This window comes from Eptesicus fuscus, chromosome 4 (assembly GCF_027574615.1).
Source record: "Eptesicus fuscus isolate TK198812 chromosome 4, DD_ASM_mEF_20220401, whole genome shotgun sequence".
Taxonomy (NCBI): Eukaryota; Metazoa; Chordata; class Mammalia; order Chiroptera; family Vespertilionidae; genus Eptesicus; species Eptesicus fuscus.
Window position 1 is genome coordinate 1365288 of NC_072476.1, and position 16866 is coordinate 1382153.

The 16866-nt window shown below is 43.6% G+C and overlaps 1 protein-coding gene across 1 annotated transcript; it reads left to right on the forward strand.

Annotated features, from left to right (window-relative positions):
• The first annotated feature begins 5068 nt into the window (after nucleotides 1-5068).
• On the forward strand, nucleotides 5069-16866 carry ANKS4B (ankyrin repeat and sterile alpha motif domain containing 4B). Its single transcript, XM_008159915.3, has 2 exons — nucleotides 5069-5232; nucleotides 15653-16866. Exons 1-2 carry the CDS (start codon nucleotides 5069-5071, stop codon nucleotides 16710-16712), a joined length of 1224 nt encoding a protein of 407 aa, XP_008158137.2. The 3' UTR covers nucleotides 16713-16866.

Consider the following 16866-nt stretch of genomic DNA (forward strand, 5'->3'; position numbering starts at 1 on the left):
TTCTTTTCATCATTAGGTATTTTGTATCTTTAGACCTAGTAATTTTTTTGGCTTAACCTATATTTGTCTGATACAGAGATAGCTATACCAATTTTGTTAGTATTTGCTTGACATAACTTTCCTATTTTTTGCTTTCAGTCTTTTTACAATTTTATATTTTAGATGTGTCTACTGTAAATAAGATACAGCTGAGTCTTCTAATTAGTGAATTTGGTCAATTTACATTTCTAAATTACAGATAGATCAGGACCATGTTTTTTGTTTTATATTATTGTGCTCTTTATTTAAATTAATTTTTCTGTTTTTATTCCTTTCGGAAAGGTGTGAGTGTAAGCTATTGATTTGATCTTTCTTCTTTCCTAACATAGGCATTAAAAACTGCAGGATTTCCCCTAAACTCTGTTTTAACTGTATCCTATACATTTTGATATTTTGTGTTTTCATTTTCATTCAGTTCAAAATATTTATGATAAAGGATTTGTACCCAGAATATATAAAGAACTCATAACTCAGTAATGATAAGCCACACAACCCAATAACCCAATGAAAAATGAGCAAAGAATCCTATATAATAAACAGGTAATATGCAAATTGACCATCACTCCAATACACAAAATGGCCACCCCCATGTGGTCAAAGATGGTTCCCCCATGTGGACACAAGATGGCCACCACAAGATGGCTGGCAGGGGAGGGCAGTTGGGGGCTATCAGGCCTGCAGGGGAGGGCAGTTAGGGGTGACTGGGCTGACAGAGGATGGCAGTTGGGGATGACCAGGCCTGCAGGGGAGGACAGTTCAGGGGAGCCAGGCCTACAGGGGAGGGCAGTTGGGGGGACCAGGCCTTCAGGGGAGGACAGTGGGGGGGCACCAGGCCTGCAGGGGAGGGCAGTTAGGGGTGACCTGGCTGGCAGGGGAGGGCAGTTAGGGGTGACTGGCTGGCAGGGGAGGGCAGTTAGGGGCAGCCAGGCCTGCAGGGGAGGGCAGTTGGGAGTGACCAGGCATGCAGGGGAGGGAAGTTTGGGGTGACCTGGCTGGCAGGGGAGGGCATTTAGGGGTAACAGGCCGGCAGAGGAGGGCAGTTAGGGCCAATTGGGCTGGAAATACTGGACAGATACATGCAAAAAAACCCCCAAAAACTAGATCACCTTTTCACACCATATTTAAGAATAAACTAAAAATGAATTAAAAACCTAAATGTAAGACTCAAAATCATAAAAATCCTAAAATAAAACATAGACAGTATCACGGACATTGCTTATAGCAATATTTTTTCTGATATATCTCCTTGGGCAAGGGAAACAAATGATAAAATAAATGAATGGGACTACAGCAAACTGAAATGTTTTTGCACAGCAAAGAAAACCAACAACAAAGTAGAGAGATAGCCTAAATGGGAGAGCATATTCACCAACGATACATCTGATAAATAGTTAATATGCAAAATTTATAAAGAATGCTTACAACTCAATACCAAAAACAAACAAACAAACAAACAAACAAACAAAAAAAAATCCAATTAAGAAATGGACAAGGAATCTGAGCAAATACTTCTCCAAAGAGAACATACAAATGACCACTAGGTGTATGAAAATATGCTCAATGTCAAATTAAAACTGCAATGAGATTAAAATCATAATTAAAATTAAAATCACCTCACACCTGTCAGAATGGCTATCATGAATAAATCCACAAATGACAAGTGTTGGTGAGGATGTGGAGAAAAGGGAACCCTCATGCACTGCTGGTGGGAATGCAGACTGGTGCAGCCACTGTGGAGAACAGTATGGAGTTTCCTAAAAAAATTAAAAATGGAACTGCCTTATGATCCAGCAATTCCATTTCTGGAGATTTGTCCAAAGAAACTCACAACACTTATTGGAAAGAATATATGCACCTTTATGTTCATTGCAGTATTTTTTATAATAGCCAAAGTATGGGAGCAACATAAGTGGCCATCAGTAGATGAGTGGATAAAAAGCTGTGAGATAGATTAGATTACTAGCTGCACCCAGCCACTCGTCGCTGTGACTCAGTCTGATTAAATGGAAAAGAAAGAAAAGAGAAAGCGCACATTTCTAATATGTTTAATTTCACAATGCTTGTGGGTATACAATATTTTTTGTTGTTCCATTGTCTGTGCAGATATAGAGATTGTCTGGTTTGCCGACTCTAGAACACGTAACATATAATTGTCCATGTGAGAAGCAATCCGTGTCTAGATCTAAACCGCACAATTCTAAAGATTGGCCCTGAGCTTTGTTGATGGTCATTGCAAACACCAATCGAATTGGGAATTGCAATCTCTTAAATTGAAATGGCATATCCATTGGAATCATAGGAATGCGAGGAATGAGGACATCTTCACCTGTGAAAGGTCCTGTCAAGATTGTTGCTTCTACAATGTTGCTCACTAATTTTTTTACTGCAAGCCGCATGCCGTTGCAAAGCTTTGGCTGGTTGATATTTCGCAACATGATAATTGGCATGCCGATTTTCAATTGCAGTATGTGCAGTGGCATCCCTGGCAGATCAAGTGAATTCAAAAATTCTGTTGGATAATTAACCGCTTCATCTGCTTCTACAACAGTGTCGACAACAGTGTCGACGGACTTGTATGTGACTGCCTTGCTTTGAATGTTAGACTGAATAATATTGTGAAGTTCGTAGATGTCTTTTAAAGTTCACTCAGCCAATCATGATTCTTATAATTGGTTTGAATATTTGGAAATACTTTTTCAACCAATTCTTTTGATGTCACTAAATTGCAGAAGTTATGAGGCAATGAAATTCGTCCTGAGGTCAGATCAACCAGCACCTTTCCGTTCCCAATTTCCAGCTATTGATGTGAGAATATCTCAGCTGATCAATCGTTCTGCAGCTGGACACGCATATTTGTAGTTAATTTTAACGTCTTTACATGTGGCCACAAAGTAGAGTATTTCAGGAAAGCATTTATTTCGTCTGCTGGTGTTGATCGAGAAATTACAGGTAATGTTTGCCTGAAATCTCCTGCAAGCAATATTAATGCATTCCCAAATGGTCTGATGTTTCCATGCAAATCTTGTAATGATCGAACAAGAGCCTTGAGCGATTTTTTGTGCGCCATTGTGCATTCATCCCAAACAATAAGTTTGCATTTCTGCAATACTTTTGCCATGCCGGATGCTTTGGAAATGTTGCACGTGGGAGTTTCAATGAATTGCATGTTCAATGGCAATTTCAAAGCGGAATGAGCAGTTCTTCCACCTGGTAGCAATGTCGCAGCTATTCCGGACGACACAAGAGCTAAGGCTATGTCATTTTGGGATCAAATTGCTGCCAGAATCAATCTAATTAGGAACGTTTTACCAGTTCCTCCTGGTGCATCTAAGAAGAAGATTTCTCCAACCCCGTTATTGACAGTTTGCATTATTTGATCGTAAATGCCTTTTTGCTCAAGCATTAGCTTAGGAATATTTGATTGCACATACGACAAAAGATCACGCGTATTGTAATTTTGTTCACAACGCAATTCTACATTGAACGAAGCAGCAGCAGATCGATTCGGTGATGGCATTCCCAATTGATTGAGAACTTTGTTTGAGATTTCTAAGCACAAATCTTCAATCATTATCAACATTGAAGTGGAATCGTAAAATTGGAAATTTGGAAATCGTAAATGGATCGTAAATCAGAAACATTGAAATGGAATCATAAAATATTTAGTATAGTGTGTGTTGCTTTTACATCCAACAGATGGCGCTGTTTTTAAAAAAAAGCATGTTTTTACCTGTCACAGGTGTGACATCTATATAATAGTAGGTATAAGGTATATAAAAACACATGCGTATTCGAATGCAATGTTGTGTCAAGATTTCAAAGCAATTGGTGAAGAACTTTCGGAGATTTAAGAGTTTGAACAAACGAACATTTACATTTTTATTTATATCGATTACTTGGCCATAAAAAAGAATGAAATCTTACCATTTACGACAGTACGGATGGATATAGAGGGTATTATGCTCAGTAAAACAAGTTAGTCAGAGGAAGACAAATACCATATGGTTTAAATTATATGTGGAATCTAAAGAACAAAATAAATGAATAAAATTGCAACAGATTCATGGACACAGAGAGTGGACTGGTTGTTGCCAGAAGGGAGGGGCATTGGGAGACTGGGTGAAAGAGGTGAAGGGATTAAGAAGTTCAAATTGGTAGTGACAAAATAGTCATGGAGATATAAGTAAAACATAGGGAATATAATCAATAATATTGTGATAACTATGGCACCAATTGGGGTACTAGAAATATTGATGGGAATACTATGTAAAGTATATGATTGTCTAAATACTAAAAACTGACGCCAATACAAAATAAAGTTGGAAGAAAAAAATAATGTATTTTAAAAATCTAAAAATGTAAGTCAATACATGTTTTAAAAAACACTGTATATTGTATGATTCCATTTATAGGAAATTCCCATGAAAAGCAAGATTATAGAGACACAAGCAGATGGGTGGTCTCCTGAGCTGCGAGTAGGAATGAGGACTGAGTATAAGTGAGCATGAGGGATATTTTGGGGTGATGGACATGTTCTAAAATTGGATTATGGTGATGATTACACAACTCTGTAAATTTACTAACGATCATTGAATTGTCTACTTAAAATCGATGAGTTTCACAGTATGTAAATTGAACCTCAATAAGACAACTTTAAAAATAGACCTCCCCAGGTAACTAAAGTAGTTCTGAATTTTTTGGCAATTATTTTCAACATTCTAAGCCTAGATAACCAATATTCTATTCAAGACTTGTTCACAGAAAGTCAAAAATTAAATGTGTCCCCACAACACTCAAGATGAACACAGCAGTCCTCTGCATTCAATGTCATGGCCGTTCCGGAAAGAAAGGGCCCAAGTTCAGTGCCATCCATGCTTCTGGCTGCCATCCAGGAGGGAGGCTGGAGTGAGCTTTGCCCTGGGTGACGCTCTCCTCGTCACTGATTAACCAGCTCTGGAGGAAGGCTGCTCCACCAGCATCCTGCTCTGCCTGGAGCGGACACCTGGCCAAGCACTGGTGAGCAGGAAACATGTCCTCTCGCTACCACCAAGCGGCTAGTGACAGCTACCTGGAGCTCCTGAAGGAGGCCACCAGGAGAGATCTGAACCTCTCTGACGAGGATGGCATGACACCCACACTCCTGGCCGCCTACCACGGGAACCTGGAAGCCTTGGAGATAATCTGCAGCAGAGGGTGAGCGCAAACTCAACTTCCCCCGGAAACTGTTTGCTTAGGATCTGGCAGACCAGCAGCAAGAGCAGGGAATTCAGTGAAAATACTTTACCCTCTTTCTAGACTAAATAATTGTCTTTTTGGAGAAAGGGGAAACATTTGCTCAGAGAACTGGCAACGTGGGGCTGGCTCGTCCTCTGTGAGTGCATAAGGGGAGAAACCCTGAACTCTATGGCATGTTATCACCCTCATGGGGAGGATATTTTAATTCTGTGCCTTAAAGAATGTTGTCCATAACATAAATGGTTGCCCCTTTAAAAAAGAGATCACTGTTTTACTTGGTTTTAAGATGTCAACCCTGACTGGAACCAATGATGTCATTTTATTTTATTATCTATACCATTAAAATCCCATAGCCTTCTGTTAATTCTTAATCCCAGGGCGGGTCCATGATTCTTAGATGAAGTTGCTGACTTTACAAGCTGTATAAGGGACCTTAAGTCTGTCTTACCTTCATTACCTCTCTGGCAGTCAGACACATACATGCACACGCCCTCCCGCCTTCTACAAATTCTAGCTCAGGAGCCAGCTAGCTTTTTTCTTCTGCATGTTAACAGAGGGGCCAGGCTATGTTGGCAACTATAACCCAAGAGGGGTAAAAAAAGAAAAAAGTGTAAACAAAGGAGCCCAGTGAGTTTATTTCAATTCAACACATGTTTATTTATACACATCAGGTATGTGTCAGCCATTCTGCTAGCTGCTGGGGCTGCAGTCAACAAGAGACACATACTGTCCTCATGGTGATCGGATTTAAGAGAGGAAGACAGAAATTAAGTCATGTATGTGCTACAAAGCGGGTGAGCAAAGGCTTTTCGGAGCATTTCAGTGGGGATTTGAAGGATGAGAAGGAGCTGGCCAAATGAAGGTGGAAGGAAGAGTGTTTCCACGTGAGAGCACCGTGCATTCTCGGAACTGAAGAAGTTGAGTATGGCTGGTCATGGTTTGAGGGAGAGGCGCCAATTGTAAGAGACAAGACCAGATCACAAGAACCTTGCAAACTGTGACGGGGCTCGGGCAGCATTGCCATGGGTCTGCACAGGGCCGCCGCCAGGTAGATTTGTGTTTGCCAGATGTGCTCAAGCAGCTGTGCAGCCATGAGAGAGAGCCTGGCCGCTCTTAATGGTCTAGAGGAGAGATGAGCAAGGGTAGGGCAGTGCTAATGGGAGATATGGATGGGTTTGATGGCAGTTTGGATGCACAACTCAGTATGATTGACTGGATGTTGGGGCAGGTGGATAAAGGAGCAGGAGGATCAAGGCCCCGGCTTCTGGCTTCAACATCTTGGGAGTGTCGGCACCCTTTATTGAAGCAGGGGCACTTTAGGAAAAGTTAGAAGAACCGAAGGCAGTGGACAGAGTTTCTGAGTTGAGAACTGATTGAGGAAGTCAGTGGAATGGCGCTTTCCCGTGCCTTCTGCTGATGACACCCTGCCCCACCCCGGCAATCAGCCTTCCCGGATCATAACACCCTGCCAGCTCTCCCCTCTCCCAAACGTTCTCCTCTACTCAGGGTTCCCCCTCTGCTCCAAACGCACGATGGCAGCTCCTTCTCAACCGTGGAGGCCCTTGCCCCCTCTGAGGTCCAATTTAAATGGCAACGGCAATGCCTAGGTTCTCTCTCTCTCCCTTCCTCCCTCCCTCCCTTGCCCTCTCCCTCTCCATCTCTGTCTCTCTCCTTTGGTATGCCTAAAACATTATCTTACTCTTATTATTCTGCTGGTCTTTATTTATGACAAATGTAACTTAAGCTGAACCTAAAATATAAACCATATATATGCACACAAATTATAAAAGAAAAATGTTGTATAATGTCATGCTATTAACAGTTGTATGTTATATATATATGGTATATATATATATATATATATATATATATATAGTGTGTGTATATATATGTATATATATATATGTATATATATATACATGTATAGATATTATATAAATGTGTGTATATTTATACTCACACACACAAAATGATATCTAAGTAGACATTTTTGGTAGCATCATTTTTTTAACCCTCAGTATATAATGACAATTTTTCTGTGACTATATATTCTTTTATAATTTAACTAGAGGCCTGATGCACAAAGATTCGTGCAAGAATGGGCCTTCCTTTCCCTGGCTGTAGGCACCACCTTTGCTCGGGCCGGAGCTGCCTTTCCACCTTTCCACACTGCCCAGAGGCCCGGAGCCACTGGGGCGGTGCGAAACGCCTGTGTCATCGCCATGGCGATGATGCAAGCATCCTGCCCCACCCCTGGCTGCTCGGCACCTGCATATGCAAATTAACCTGCCATCTTTGTTGGGTTAATTTGCATACTCACTCCTGGTTGGCTTGTGGGCGTCGCGAAGGTATGGTCAATTTGCATCTTACTCTTTTATTAGTGTAGATTTTCAGGAACTTGTTATTCGAGGTAGTAAATATATTTCTTACTAAGTCTCTTCTGAATAAATAACCTGTTTCCCATTATTTAAACACTGCTGTGATGAGTACATTTGTACATAAATCTTTGCTCTCATTTTCTTGAGGATAAATTCTTCAAAGTGAGATTTAAATGCTTTTTTGTATATATTGACAAATCATTCTTTAGAAAGTAAGTACACATTTTTGTCAATATCGTAGGTCCAAAATGATATATCACAGTGGCTTTAATGCTCCTTTCTTTGGTTACAGTGAAGTTGAAAATTCTTTTTTATGTTTAGTGGCCATATTTCTACTTTTTGAACTGTGTGTTTATAACCTTCTCCCACTTTTTAAACAATTTTTTCCATTACTTTTCAGAGAGAGTGAAAGGGAGGGAAGGAGAGAGAAAGAGAGAGAGAGAGAGAGAGAGAGAGAGAGAGAGAGAGAGAGAAGAGAAAGAGAGAGAGAGAGAGAGAGAGAGAGAGAGAGAAAACATTGATGTGAGAGAGACACATCGAGAGAGTGATGAGGGACACATGGATTGGTTGCCTCCTGCATGAGCCCCAACCAGGGTGGGTAGGGAGCCTGAAGCCCAGCTGGGGCCTGTCCCATGTTTTTATTGAGGTCTTTAACATTTCTCATTGATTCATAAAAAATTATTTTTAAAGTTATAATACCAGTCTTTTGTCATTATGCTACAAATATTTTCACAATTCATAATTCACATTTTTACAACAAATATTTTAAATATAAATGAAAATATATTTTAGCAGTTTTTACATTTTATTTATTTTGTGAAGTATTTATTTTTAATACTTAATTCATATATTCCTTATTTTGATTTAAGGCTTGAGGTTTTGATCTCACTATACCTTTCCCAAGTAGTTAATCATTTATCCCAACACAATTTGCTATATAGTTCACCCTTTCCCCATTTATTTGACAAGGTAATTTCTCTCGATGCAATCTCAAAATCCAGTCCATTAAGTTGTATGTATTAAACACTGTGGGCAAACAAATTCTTCTGACCCTACTTCTCCTGGTCCTTCCTTCTCAACTCTTGTCGTCTGATCGGTTCTAGCATATCTCAGATTTTGTTTCCTTTTCCCAGAAGCATTTAAGACTGGTTGTGTTGAGTTGGCCTGGAATAGGCTGAAAAAAATGTTTTTTCAGGGTTTTCCTACGTCACCTCCCATTTTGACCATAGCCAATCTTCAGGAATCTGTGTGAGATCCAATTGCCAATTAGATTTAAGGGGGCTAAAAAGGGAAACCAATTAAAAGTTGAATTTAGAAGTTAATCAGTCACTGAGGTCTATTCCAGTCTGATGATTTCAGTGTTTATCTGTCAGTACCCAATTGAGACCTTAGACCATGTGGTGACTATAAACTCTGCCTTTGTTAAAAAACTGTTTTTCTTTCTTTGTTAAATTTAATGCTGGCAAGTAATAATTACACTTGTCATTCTATACAGGAAAGATGGTCCCAATTACACAAAATGTTATTTTGTTTTTAAAATGTTCATGAACTTTTTTTCGTTTTATTTCATTTTCTAAAATGGAAACGTTTCCTTCCTCTCTGGTTTTCAAAGGAAAACTACTTATTGTAACATTTCCTATTCTATTGGAAAGATACATTTAATAAAATAAAAACCACATCAATCCTCACAGTCATCAACATTTAAGTGTATGTCCTCCCGGACTTTCCCCTGTGAGAACAAGCTCACACTCGTATACTTGCCCCATGAAGAGGGCAATCATATTATACAAACTCTTCTAAAACCTGCTTCTAATTATTTGGCGATACATCATGGACCACTTGCACTTAAAGAGTCGAGATCCTGCCTATTTTTAATGGCTACCTGGTGCTTGTTTTATGATTTTGTCATAATTTGGTTAATCAGTTCCTGATGTTTAGTTTAAATCCAGTCTTTGTTATAGATAATTTAGAACAAACATCCTTGACGTTCATCTTTGCACGAGGATGTGGTATTTCCTTAGGATGGATTCCCAGAGGCAGCTTGTTGATTCAAGAGCATGCCCTGTGCTGGAGGCTGTGCACACGCTGGGCCGGAACGCGGCCTTTCTGTGTCCTCCAGCTTCGTCCGTCCCCACCTCCTGCCCAGCGGGACTGCTATTCTTAATCGCTGCCTATCTGACAGGCACATACAGGGTGGGTATTGTTTTCATTGGAATTTCTTTGATTATTAGTGTGTCTTAATATTCCTTCTTATGTGGAAAAACATCTTTGAAAGAATTATTTTTTTTCTGAGAAAGAAATTCACACAAAGTCAAACCAACTTCCAAAAGGGAAATTGAAATGGAACAGATGTTCATAGTAATTTAATATAAGCAAATTGCCTATTTAGTGACAATAGGAGCAATCCAGCTGTAAAAAGTATCGCCCCAATGTACTGATCGACCAAAATGCAAGGGCAAAATATGGTTATTTAAAAATCTTTTTGGTGAGTTTCTCTTTTAGGAAAAAAGGGGAGGTAGGAAAAAAGTCAACATGACTAAATGTATCCCCAGGAAACCATATAATGTCAGTATTGGACTCACTGAGGTGGGACCAGTTTGTGAATACCTGGATGGACGTGTATTATGATTCCATTGAGAAATATAAAAGACACCCAGGGTTGAACAACAAAGACTGAGTTTTGAAGACCTCAGGAAACCTGTCACTAGAAAATATTTTGCTCTAAGTTGCACATCCATTTGGAAAGTTGTTCATCAGTAGAATTTCTTCAAGTGGACATACCTGAATGCACTGGGACAAGAGTCATTTTACTGACAGCTTCATCTGTAAACTTGGAATTTTGCATTCAAAATATTCTTAACAGAAGACCCATTTAAAAAAAAAAATTATTGATTCCAGAGAGGAAGGGAGAGAGATAGAAAGACAGAAACGTCAATGATGAAAGAGAATCATGGATGGCTGCCTCCTGCATGCCCCCTACCCGGGCATGTGCCCTTGGCCAGAATCAAACCTGGGACCCTTTAGTCTGCAGGCCAACATCTGTCCACTGTGCCAAACCGGCTGGGGCAGAAGACCCATCTTTGCTATCACCTCAGGTTTTCTCCATGTTACTCCTCCTACCTTGAGAAGATCCCTTGAGATAAAGAATTCCACTACTCTAGGGCTTGAAGTGTGTAGATTTAACTCAAGCTTCTTTTTTTGTTTTGTTTTGTTAATCCTCACCAGAGGATATTTTTTCCCATTGGTTTTTAGGGAGAGTGGAAAGGGGGAGGGGAGACAGAGAGAGAACACTGGTGTGACACATCAATTGGTTGTCTCCCACACACGCCCCAGCTGGAATTGAGGCTGTAAACAAGGAAGTACGTGCCCTTGACCAGAATTGAACCCGCGACCCACCAATCCGCAGACAGAAACTCCCACCCCTGAGCCAAACCGGCTAGGGCTAACCCAAGCTTCTTCATACCCTTTAACATCCCACCACAGCTCCTCCTCTCAATAATTTCTTTTATAATTTACCCAATCCCAAGACTAATTTCAGACAAATTCCTCAGTATGCTTTTGTTATATTTATAGTAATGTCTTCAGCGTTTTACCATCTCTCTTTTTGGTCTTTTAAATGTGGTGTTTGGTTAAAGTAAATAACTGTGCTGCCCTTGAGAGGTTTCCTTTGGTCCAAGACAGTGGCCGGCAAACTCATTAGTCAACAGAGCCAAATATCAACAGGACAACGATTGAAATTTCTTTTGAGAGCCAAGTTTTTTAAACTTAAACTTCTTCTAACACCACTTCTTCCAAATAGACTCGCCCAGGCCATGGTATTTTGTGGAAGAGCCACACTCAAGGGGCCAAAGAGCCGCATGTGGCTCGCGAGCCGCAGTTTGCCAACCACGGGTCCAAGACAAGTAACTCAGGCTGTGCCCAGAGCCCCTGCCCCTGGAAAGCAGCCACCCAGCTCAACTGTGTCACCTCATACTTCCGTCCCTCCTCTTTGAACAGCTCCGTGCAGTCTGCTCACGTGTAAGAAAACTCGGGGTTCCCCCCCTGCGGCGGTAATGTCACCCGAGCGCGCCTGCTCCCGCGGCTCTCTGCTCAGGAGGCTGCCAGCCGCCAGCTTACGGGCTGGCTCTAGCCCAGAGATCGTTTTATTTGGACTTCACTGTCTTTCCTTTTTTATTTGAGCCAACATTTAAAAATCAAAAAGTTTCTCATGAAATCCTGGATTTCTGGCTTGAACACTGGAAGTTCTGGCAATGCTGTGCCTGCTGTTTCCAAGTAGCACTCAGCCACAGCGGAGCGCCGGCCTGCGTCTTCCTAGAGGGAGCTTGGGAGGACGAAGCTGGCCCTGTTCTCTCTCTCTCTCTCTCTCTCTCTCTCTCTCTCTCTCTCTCTCTCTCCACTACTCTGCTGTAAAAAAGGAAGAAAATTTTACCTTTTGCAACAGCATACATGAAAAACATTAATGTAGGTGAAATAAGTCAGTCAGAGAAAGACAAATACCATATGATCTCACTTGTATGTGGAATTTAATGAACAAGCTGAACTACCAAGCAAAATAGAGACAGACTCATAGACAGAGAGCAGGCAGACAGCCTGGGGTGGGGGTGTCGGGGGTGAGGGTTAGGGTTAGGGTTAGGGTTAGGAGTGCTGGGGAGTAGAAATATTGAGCAAAAGTGAAAAAAAAAAGAGAGAAGGTGATTGTGGAATGAGAGGAGGGTAGGTGGAAGTGGAAGAGGGCATAGAAGGAATAAATGGTGATAAATTTTTTTTTAATTAAAAAGAATTTAAAAAGCCAATAAAATCCTATCTAATAAAACAGTAATATGCAAATCATCACTCCGCTACACTCACAAGCCACGCCCACCAGCCACACCCACCAGCCAATCAGAAAGCGAATATGCAAATACACCCAACCAAGATGGCTGCAGCCTCGGAGAGAGGCCATGGTTGGAACTGGGCGATTGGAGGCGAAGATCAGAGGGGAAGATCAGAGCCAGCTGGGGTCCCCCACAGGTGATCGGAGCCAGCTGGGGGTCCCTGCCCAGAGCCCAAGCCTCTGCCAGAGGCTTGCAGCCTTGGCTGGGGGTGGAGCCTGGCGATCGGAGCCAGCTGGGGTCCCCTGCAGGCGATCGGAGCCAGCTGGGGGTCCCTGCCCAGGGCCCAAGCCTCAGCCAGAGGCTTGCAGCCTTGGCTGGGGGTGGAGCCTGGCGATCAGAGCCAGCTGGGGTCCCTGCCCAGAGCCCAAGTCTTGGCCAGAGGCTTGCAGCCTTGGCTGTGGGTGGAGCCGGGCGATAGAGCCAGCTGGGGTCCCCTGAAGGCAATCGGAGCCAGCCGGGGGTCCCCTGCCAAGGGCTGAAGGCTTTAGGCCTTAGCAGGGGTGAGCTGGAGATCACAGGAGATAGGTGTGAACTACAGAGGAAATACCTTTTCTGACCGCTCATTGGCTAAGCTCCCTGTATGCCACTGGTAATATTCTTAGTAACTTGGGTATAAGAATCCAAAAAGGTGATCTAGGGCTTTTCCACCACACTTCTGGGGGAAAAAACGAAGGTCCGCTGCTGGAGGGCTAAGAAATGTCATAACCTGCCCTACACGGTTTGGCTCAGTGGATAATGCCTAGGTTTGCCAACCGCAGAGTCCAGGTTAGATTCTGATCAAGGGCATGTACCTAAGTTGCAGGCTCCTCCCTGGCTGGGGCCCAGGTCAGGGCTCATGCAGGAGGCAACCAATCTAAGTGTTCCTCTCACTTTAATGTTTCTCTCTGTCTTTCCCTTTCTCTTCCACATTCTCTAAAAGTCAATGGAAACATATACTCAGGTGAGGATAAAAAAAAAAGAAAGAAAGAAAGAAATGTCATATCCTATGAAAGACACATCTTGAAAATGCCTAAAGAAAGTTGTCATTTTTTCTTGGTGAAGGGACTGGAGTCCGTGTTGATGAAAACACCTTGGTGGCTGCAGTGACTTGCAGTGGCTCCAGCAGCAGGGTGATGGGGCTGGTGCGTTCCCCTGACCAGCCCGGTTGTCTCTCATAAAAGGAGGCCAGACTGCGGCTTAGGCCCGCTCCTTAGGGGTAGCGGGCCTAAGCCATCAGTAGGACATCCCCTGAGGGCTCCCAGTATGTAAGAGGGGGCAGGCTGGGCTAAGGAGACCCCCCCCCCCCAGTGCACGAATTTCGTGCAATGGGCCCCTAGTAAATCAATAAAACCATATCCTTGGGTGAGGATTGAAAAAAAGGAAGAAACAAAGAGGGCCGTAGGCTTTGCCCTCTGAGGTATGTTATCTGCCTAGGGAGGCAGGGCATAAACCTCTGACGAAGCGGTACGTCTGTGCGTGGGCTGCAGGAGGTTGCTGGATGGTGAGGGAAGGCTATGCCGCATCGGGGTCAGGAGCTCTGAGACAAGGGAAATGGTAATGGGTGATGTTTATTGAAGGCTCACTGTGCGCCAAGCGCTTCTCTAACGATTGGACATTAACTTACTCACACAGGATGCTGTGAGCAGGTCATACTGTCCTCAGGTTGCAGATGGGGAAACTGAGTCCTCAAGCAGCAGAGCCATCACTGGGAATGCAGAAAGCTGAGGTGTGAGCATGGCTGTGTGGTGCTGGCGGCTCCTTCGCCCGCTCTTGGTCTTGTTTCACTCCTCTGTAATATCCTCAGCTTCCTGCTCCAAGAGGAAGATCGGGTTGGTTGTTGGGGGGTGGTGGGCGGGGCAGTGAATGTATAAGAGCTTGTAATTGAAAGGCATGAAGAGGCCAGGGTTTCCACAGGGAAGCTAGGAATCTGAATCATCCAATTGGTGGAGTCTGGTTAGGCCACATTAACTGGTACATCTCTTCTCAGCCCGGCAGTGAGCTGGCAATCGGGGAATCCCGATTCTCATTTAGGAAGTCTGGGCTGGGCCCTGAGGCCCTGTATTATCAGAATTCTCCACGTGATGTGGGGAAAGGGCCATGGGCAAGAATAGGGATCACTTTACTTTCCATTTGTGCCTGTTTGTACCTCAAGCCCGGGGGTGGGGTGGGGGAACCGGGTGCAGAACTTCAGTAGGCATGCATCGACGTCACAGATCTTCAATGAGCACCTACCATGGCCGTCTCTGTACCAGGAATGGGTCTCTGGCCTGAATATCATCTACTAGTGCCCCCAATTCCACCGTAAACCACCGCAGAACTCCTCACATGTGTGACACTGTAATCGCATGGAAGCAGCGGAGGGCTCGGTGGACATGTTCCTGTGGATAATGGCTGCTTTGCTTTGCTCTGTGGACTCAGGGTGGGGTGGGAGGGGAGTGCTGGAAACCGCCCTAGTAGCTCATGAAAGATGACTGCTAAACTTCTGGGAAGTTTGAGAGTAAAACACAAATATTATTAATAAAATTATATAAACCCATAATTTAAGGAATTATATTTAGAATACTAAAAATGATTTATTTCCTAATTATTTTACTATTATTTCTTCTCTTAAGATTATACATGCCTATTCTATCTATATGATGGGAATAACATATAATGGTGTGTTATTGCACATCCTCCCAATTCCATGTCCCGGAATGTTGCATAAGTAGCTTGAAACTCACTATGGGGTTGTGTTTGCACCACGTAAATTGGCACACATCATAAATCAGGGCTTTGTTTCCTGGGTGAGCCAGTTGTGAAACATTTGCTGGGGAAATCTTAATTAATCTAAGTTACATGTCGCAGCTCGCTTTCCCTCTGATTAGGCATGTGAACCAATTCTGGCCAATGAGACACGAAAGCTGCTTTTTGAGGGAATGTTTTGGAAATATTTTCTTGCTTAAAATGAATGAGACCCAGGGTAGAAATGGGCTCTTTCTGTTTCTGGCCACGCGATGTCCGGATGTGACATACCTAGACTTTCAGTAGTTATCGTCTAACAATGCCAAGGCAGGATTAACAGGTACTGTTATTAATTTGTTTATTTATTTGGACCTTATATTCAGAGAAAACAATGAGCTGTATTTTTGATATTTTCTCTTCTAGAGGGGACCCTGATAGATGCGACATCTGGGGAAATACTCCTCTACATTACGCAGCCTCCAATGGTCATGCCCACTGCGTCTCGTTCCTGATCAACTTTGGTGCCAACATCTTTGCCTTGGACAACGACTTTCAGTCTCCACTGGATGCCGCTGCCGGCAGAGAGCAGAATGAGTGTGTTGCTCTCCTGGATACGGCAGCCACTGCCCAGAACATCATGAACCCCAAGAAGGTCGCCCGGCTGAAGGAGCAGGCTCAGAAGAATGCCAGGCGGCAGGTCAGAGAGTGCGAGAGGCTGCAGCAGAAGCACCAGAACAAGATGGCCCGCACCTACACAAAGCAGGAAGCGGGCACGCTCTCTAGGTCTTCCCTTCCCGATGCTTCTGCTCCCGGCATGTTTGGGTCACTGTCTAAAGGCATTAAAGGCACCTTCAAGATCCAGTTCAGGAAGAACAAAGGTGCGGCGGAGCAGGGAGGGCAGGGGTGCCCAAACGGGCAGAGGAATGTGATGCAAGTGTTCAGCGAGGAGGAGGAAGACACATTCTCAGGGGAGTCCAGAGAGAAGCTCTCAGCAGAGGACAGCTGTGCCCAACACGAATCCATTCTCAGCCGTCCAGGTCTAGGCAATATTGTTTTTAAAAGGAACAGAATGGTGAGTCCTGAAGACATGTCAGACGACAAGAGAGAGTTGGGGTTTAAAGTGTCCAGTGAACTGTTTCAGCGACAAGGAGCAGCACAGCCTGAGGAAGCAGAGGCTGGCGAAGAGGGAGATGAAAACAGCTGGGAGGATGCCTTGCCTTGGGATGAGGATGTGGTGGAGTGGGAGGAAGACGTGGTGGATGCTACGCCCCTGGAAGTGTTCTTGCAGTCCCACCACCTGGAACAGTTCCTTCCGTTTTTCATGAGAGAGCAGATTGACCTAGAAGCTCTGTTGCTTTGCTCTGACGAGGACCTTCAGAGCATACAAATGCAGCTGGGTCCCAGGAAGAAAGTTCTGAATGCTATAAACAGAAGGAAGCAAGTGCTCCAGCAGCCTGGCCCACTGGTGGACACCAGCCTGTGATGGCGAGCTGGGCCAGCAGGGGGAGCCGCAGCGGGGCAGGGCAGTGCCCACTGGGTGCACCCCAGGCAGGACCTGCTCTCCACTGAACGCCACAGCTGGGATGGTGCTGGGGTTTTGGGGATGCCCACCTAAAAGTTTGAGGGCCAAACTGTAC

Excerpts from the sequence above, each read along its gene's own strand:
- ANKS4B (XM_008159915.3), top strand. The coding sequence starts at position 5,069 with ATGTCCTCTCGCTACCACCAAGCGGCTAGTGACAGCTACCTGGAGCTC. Across the intron at positions 5,233-15,652 it reads GAGATAATCTGCAGCAGAGG|AGGGGACCCTGATAGATGCG; the intron begins GTGAGCGCAAAC and ends TTTCTCTTCTAG.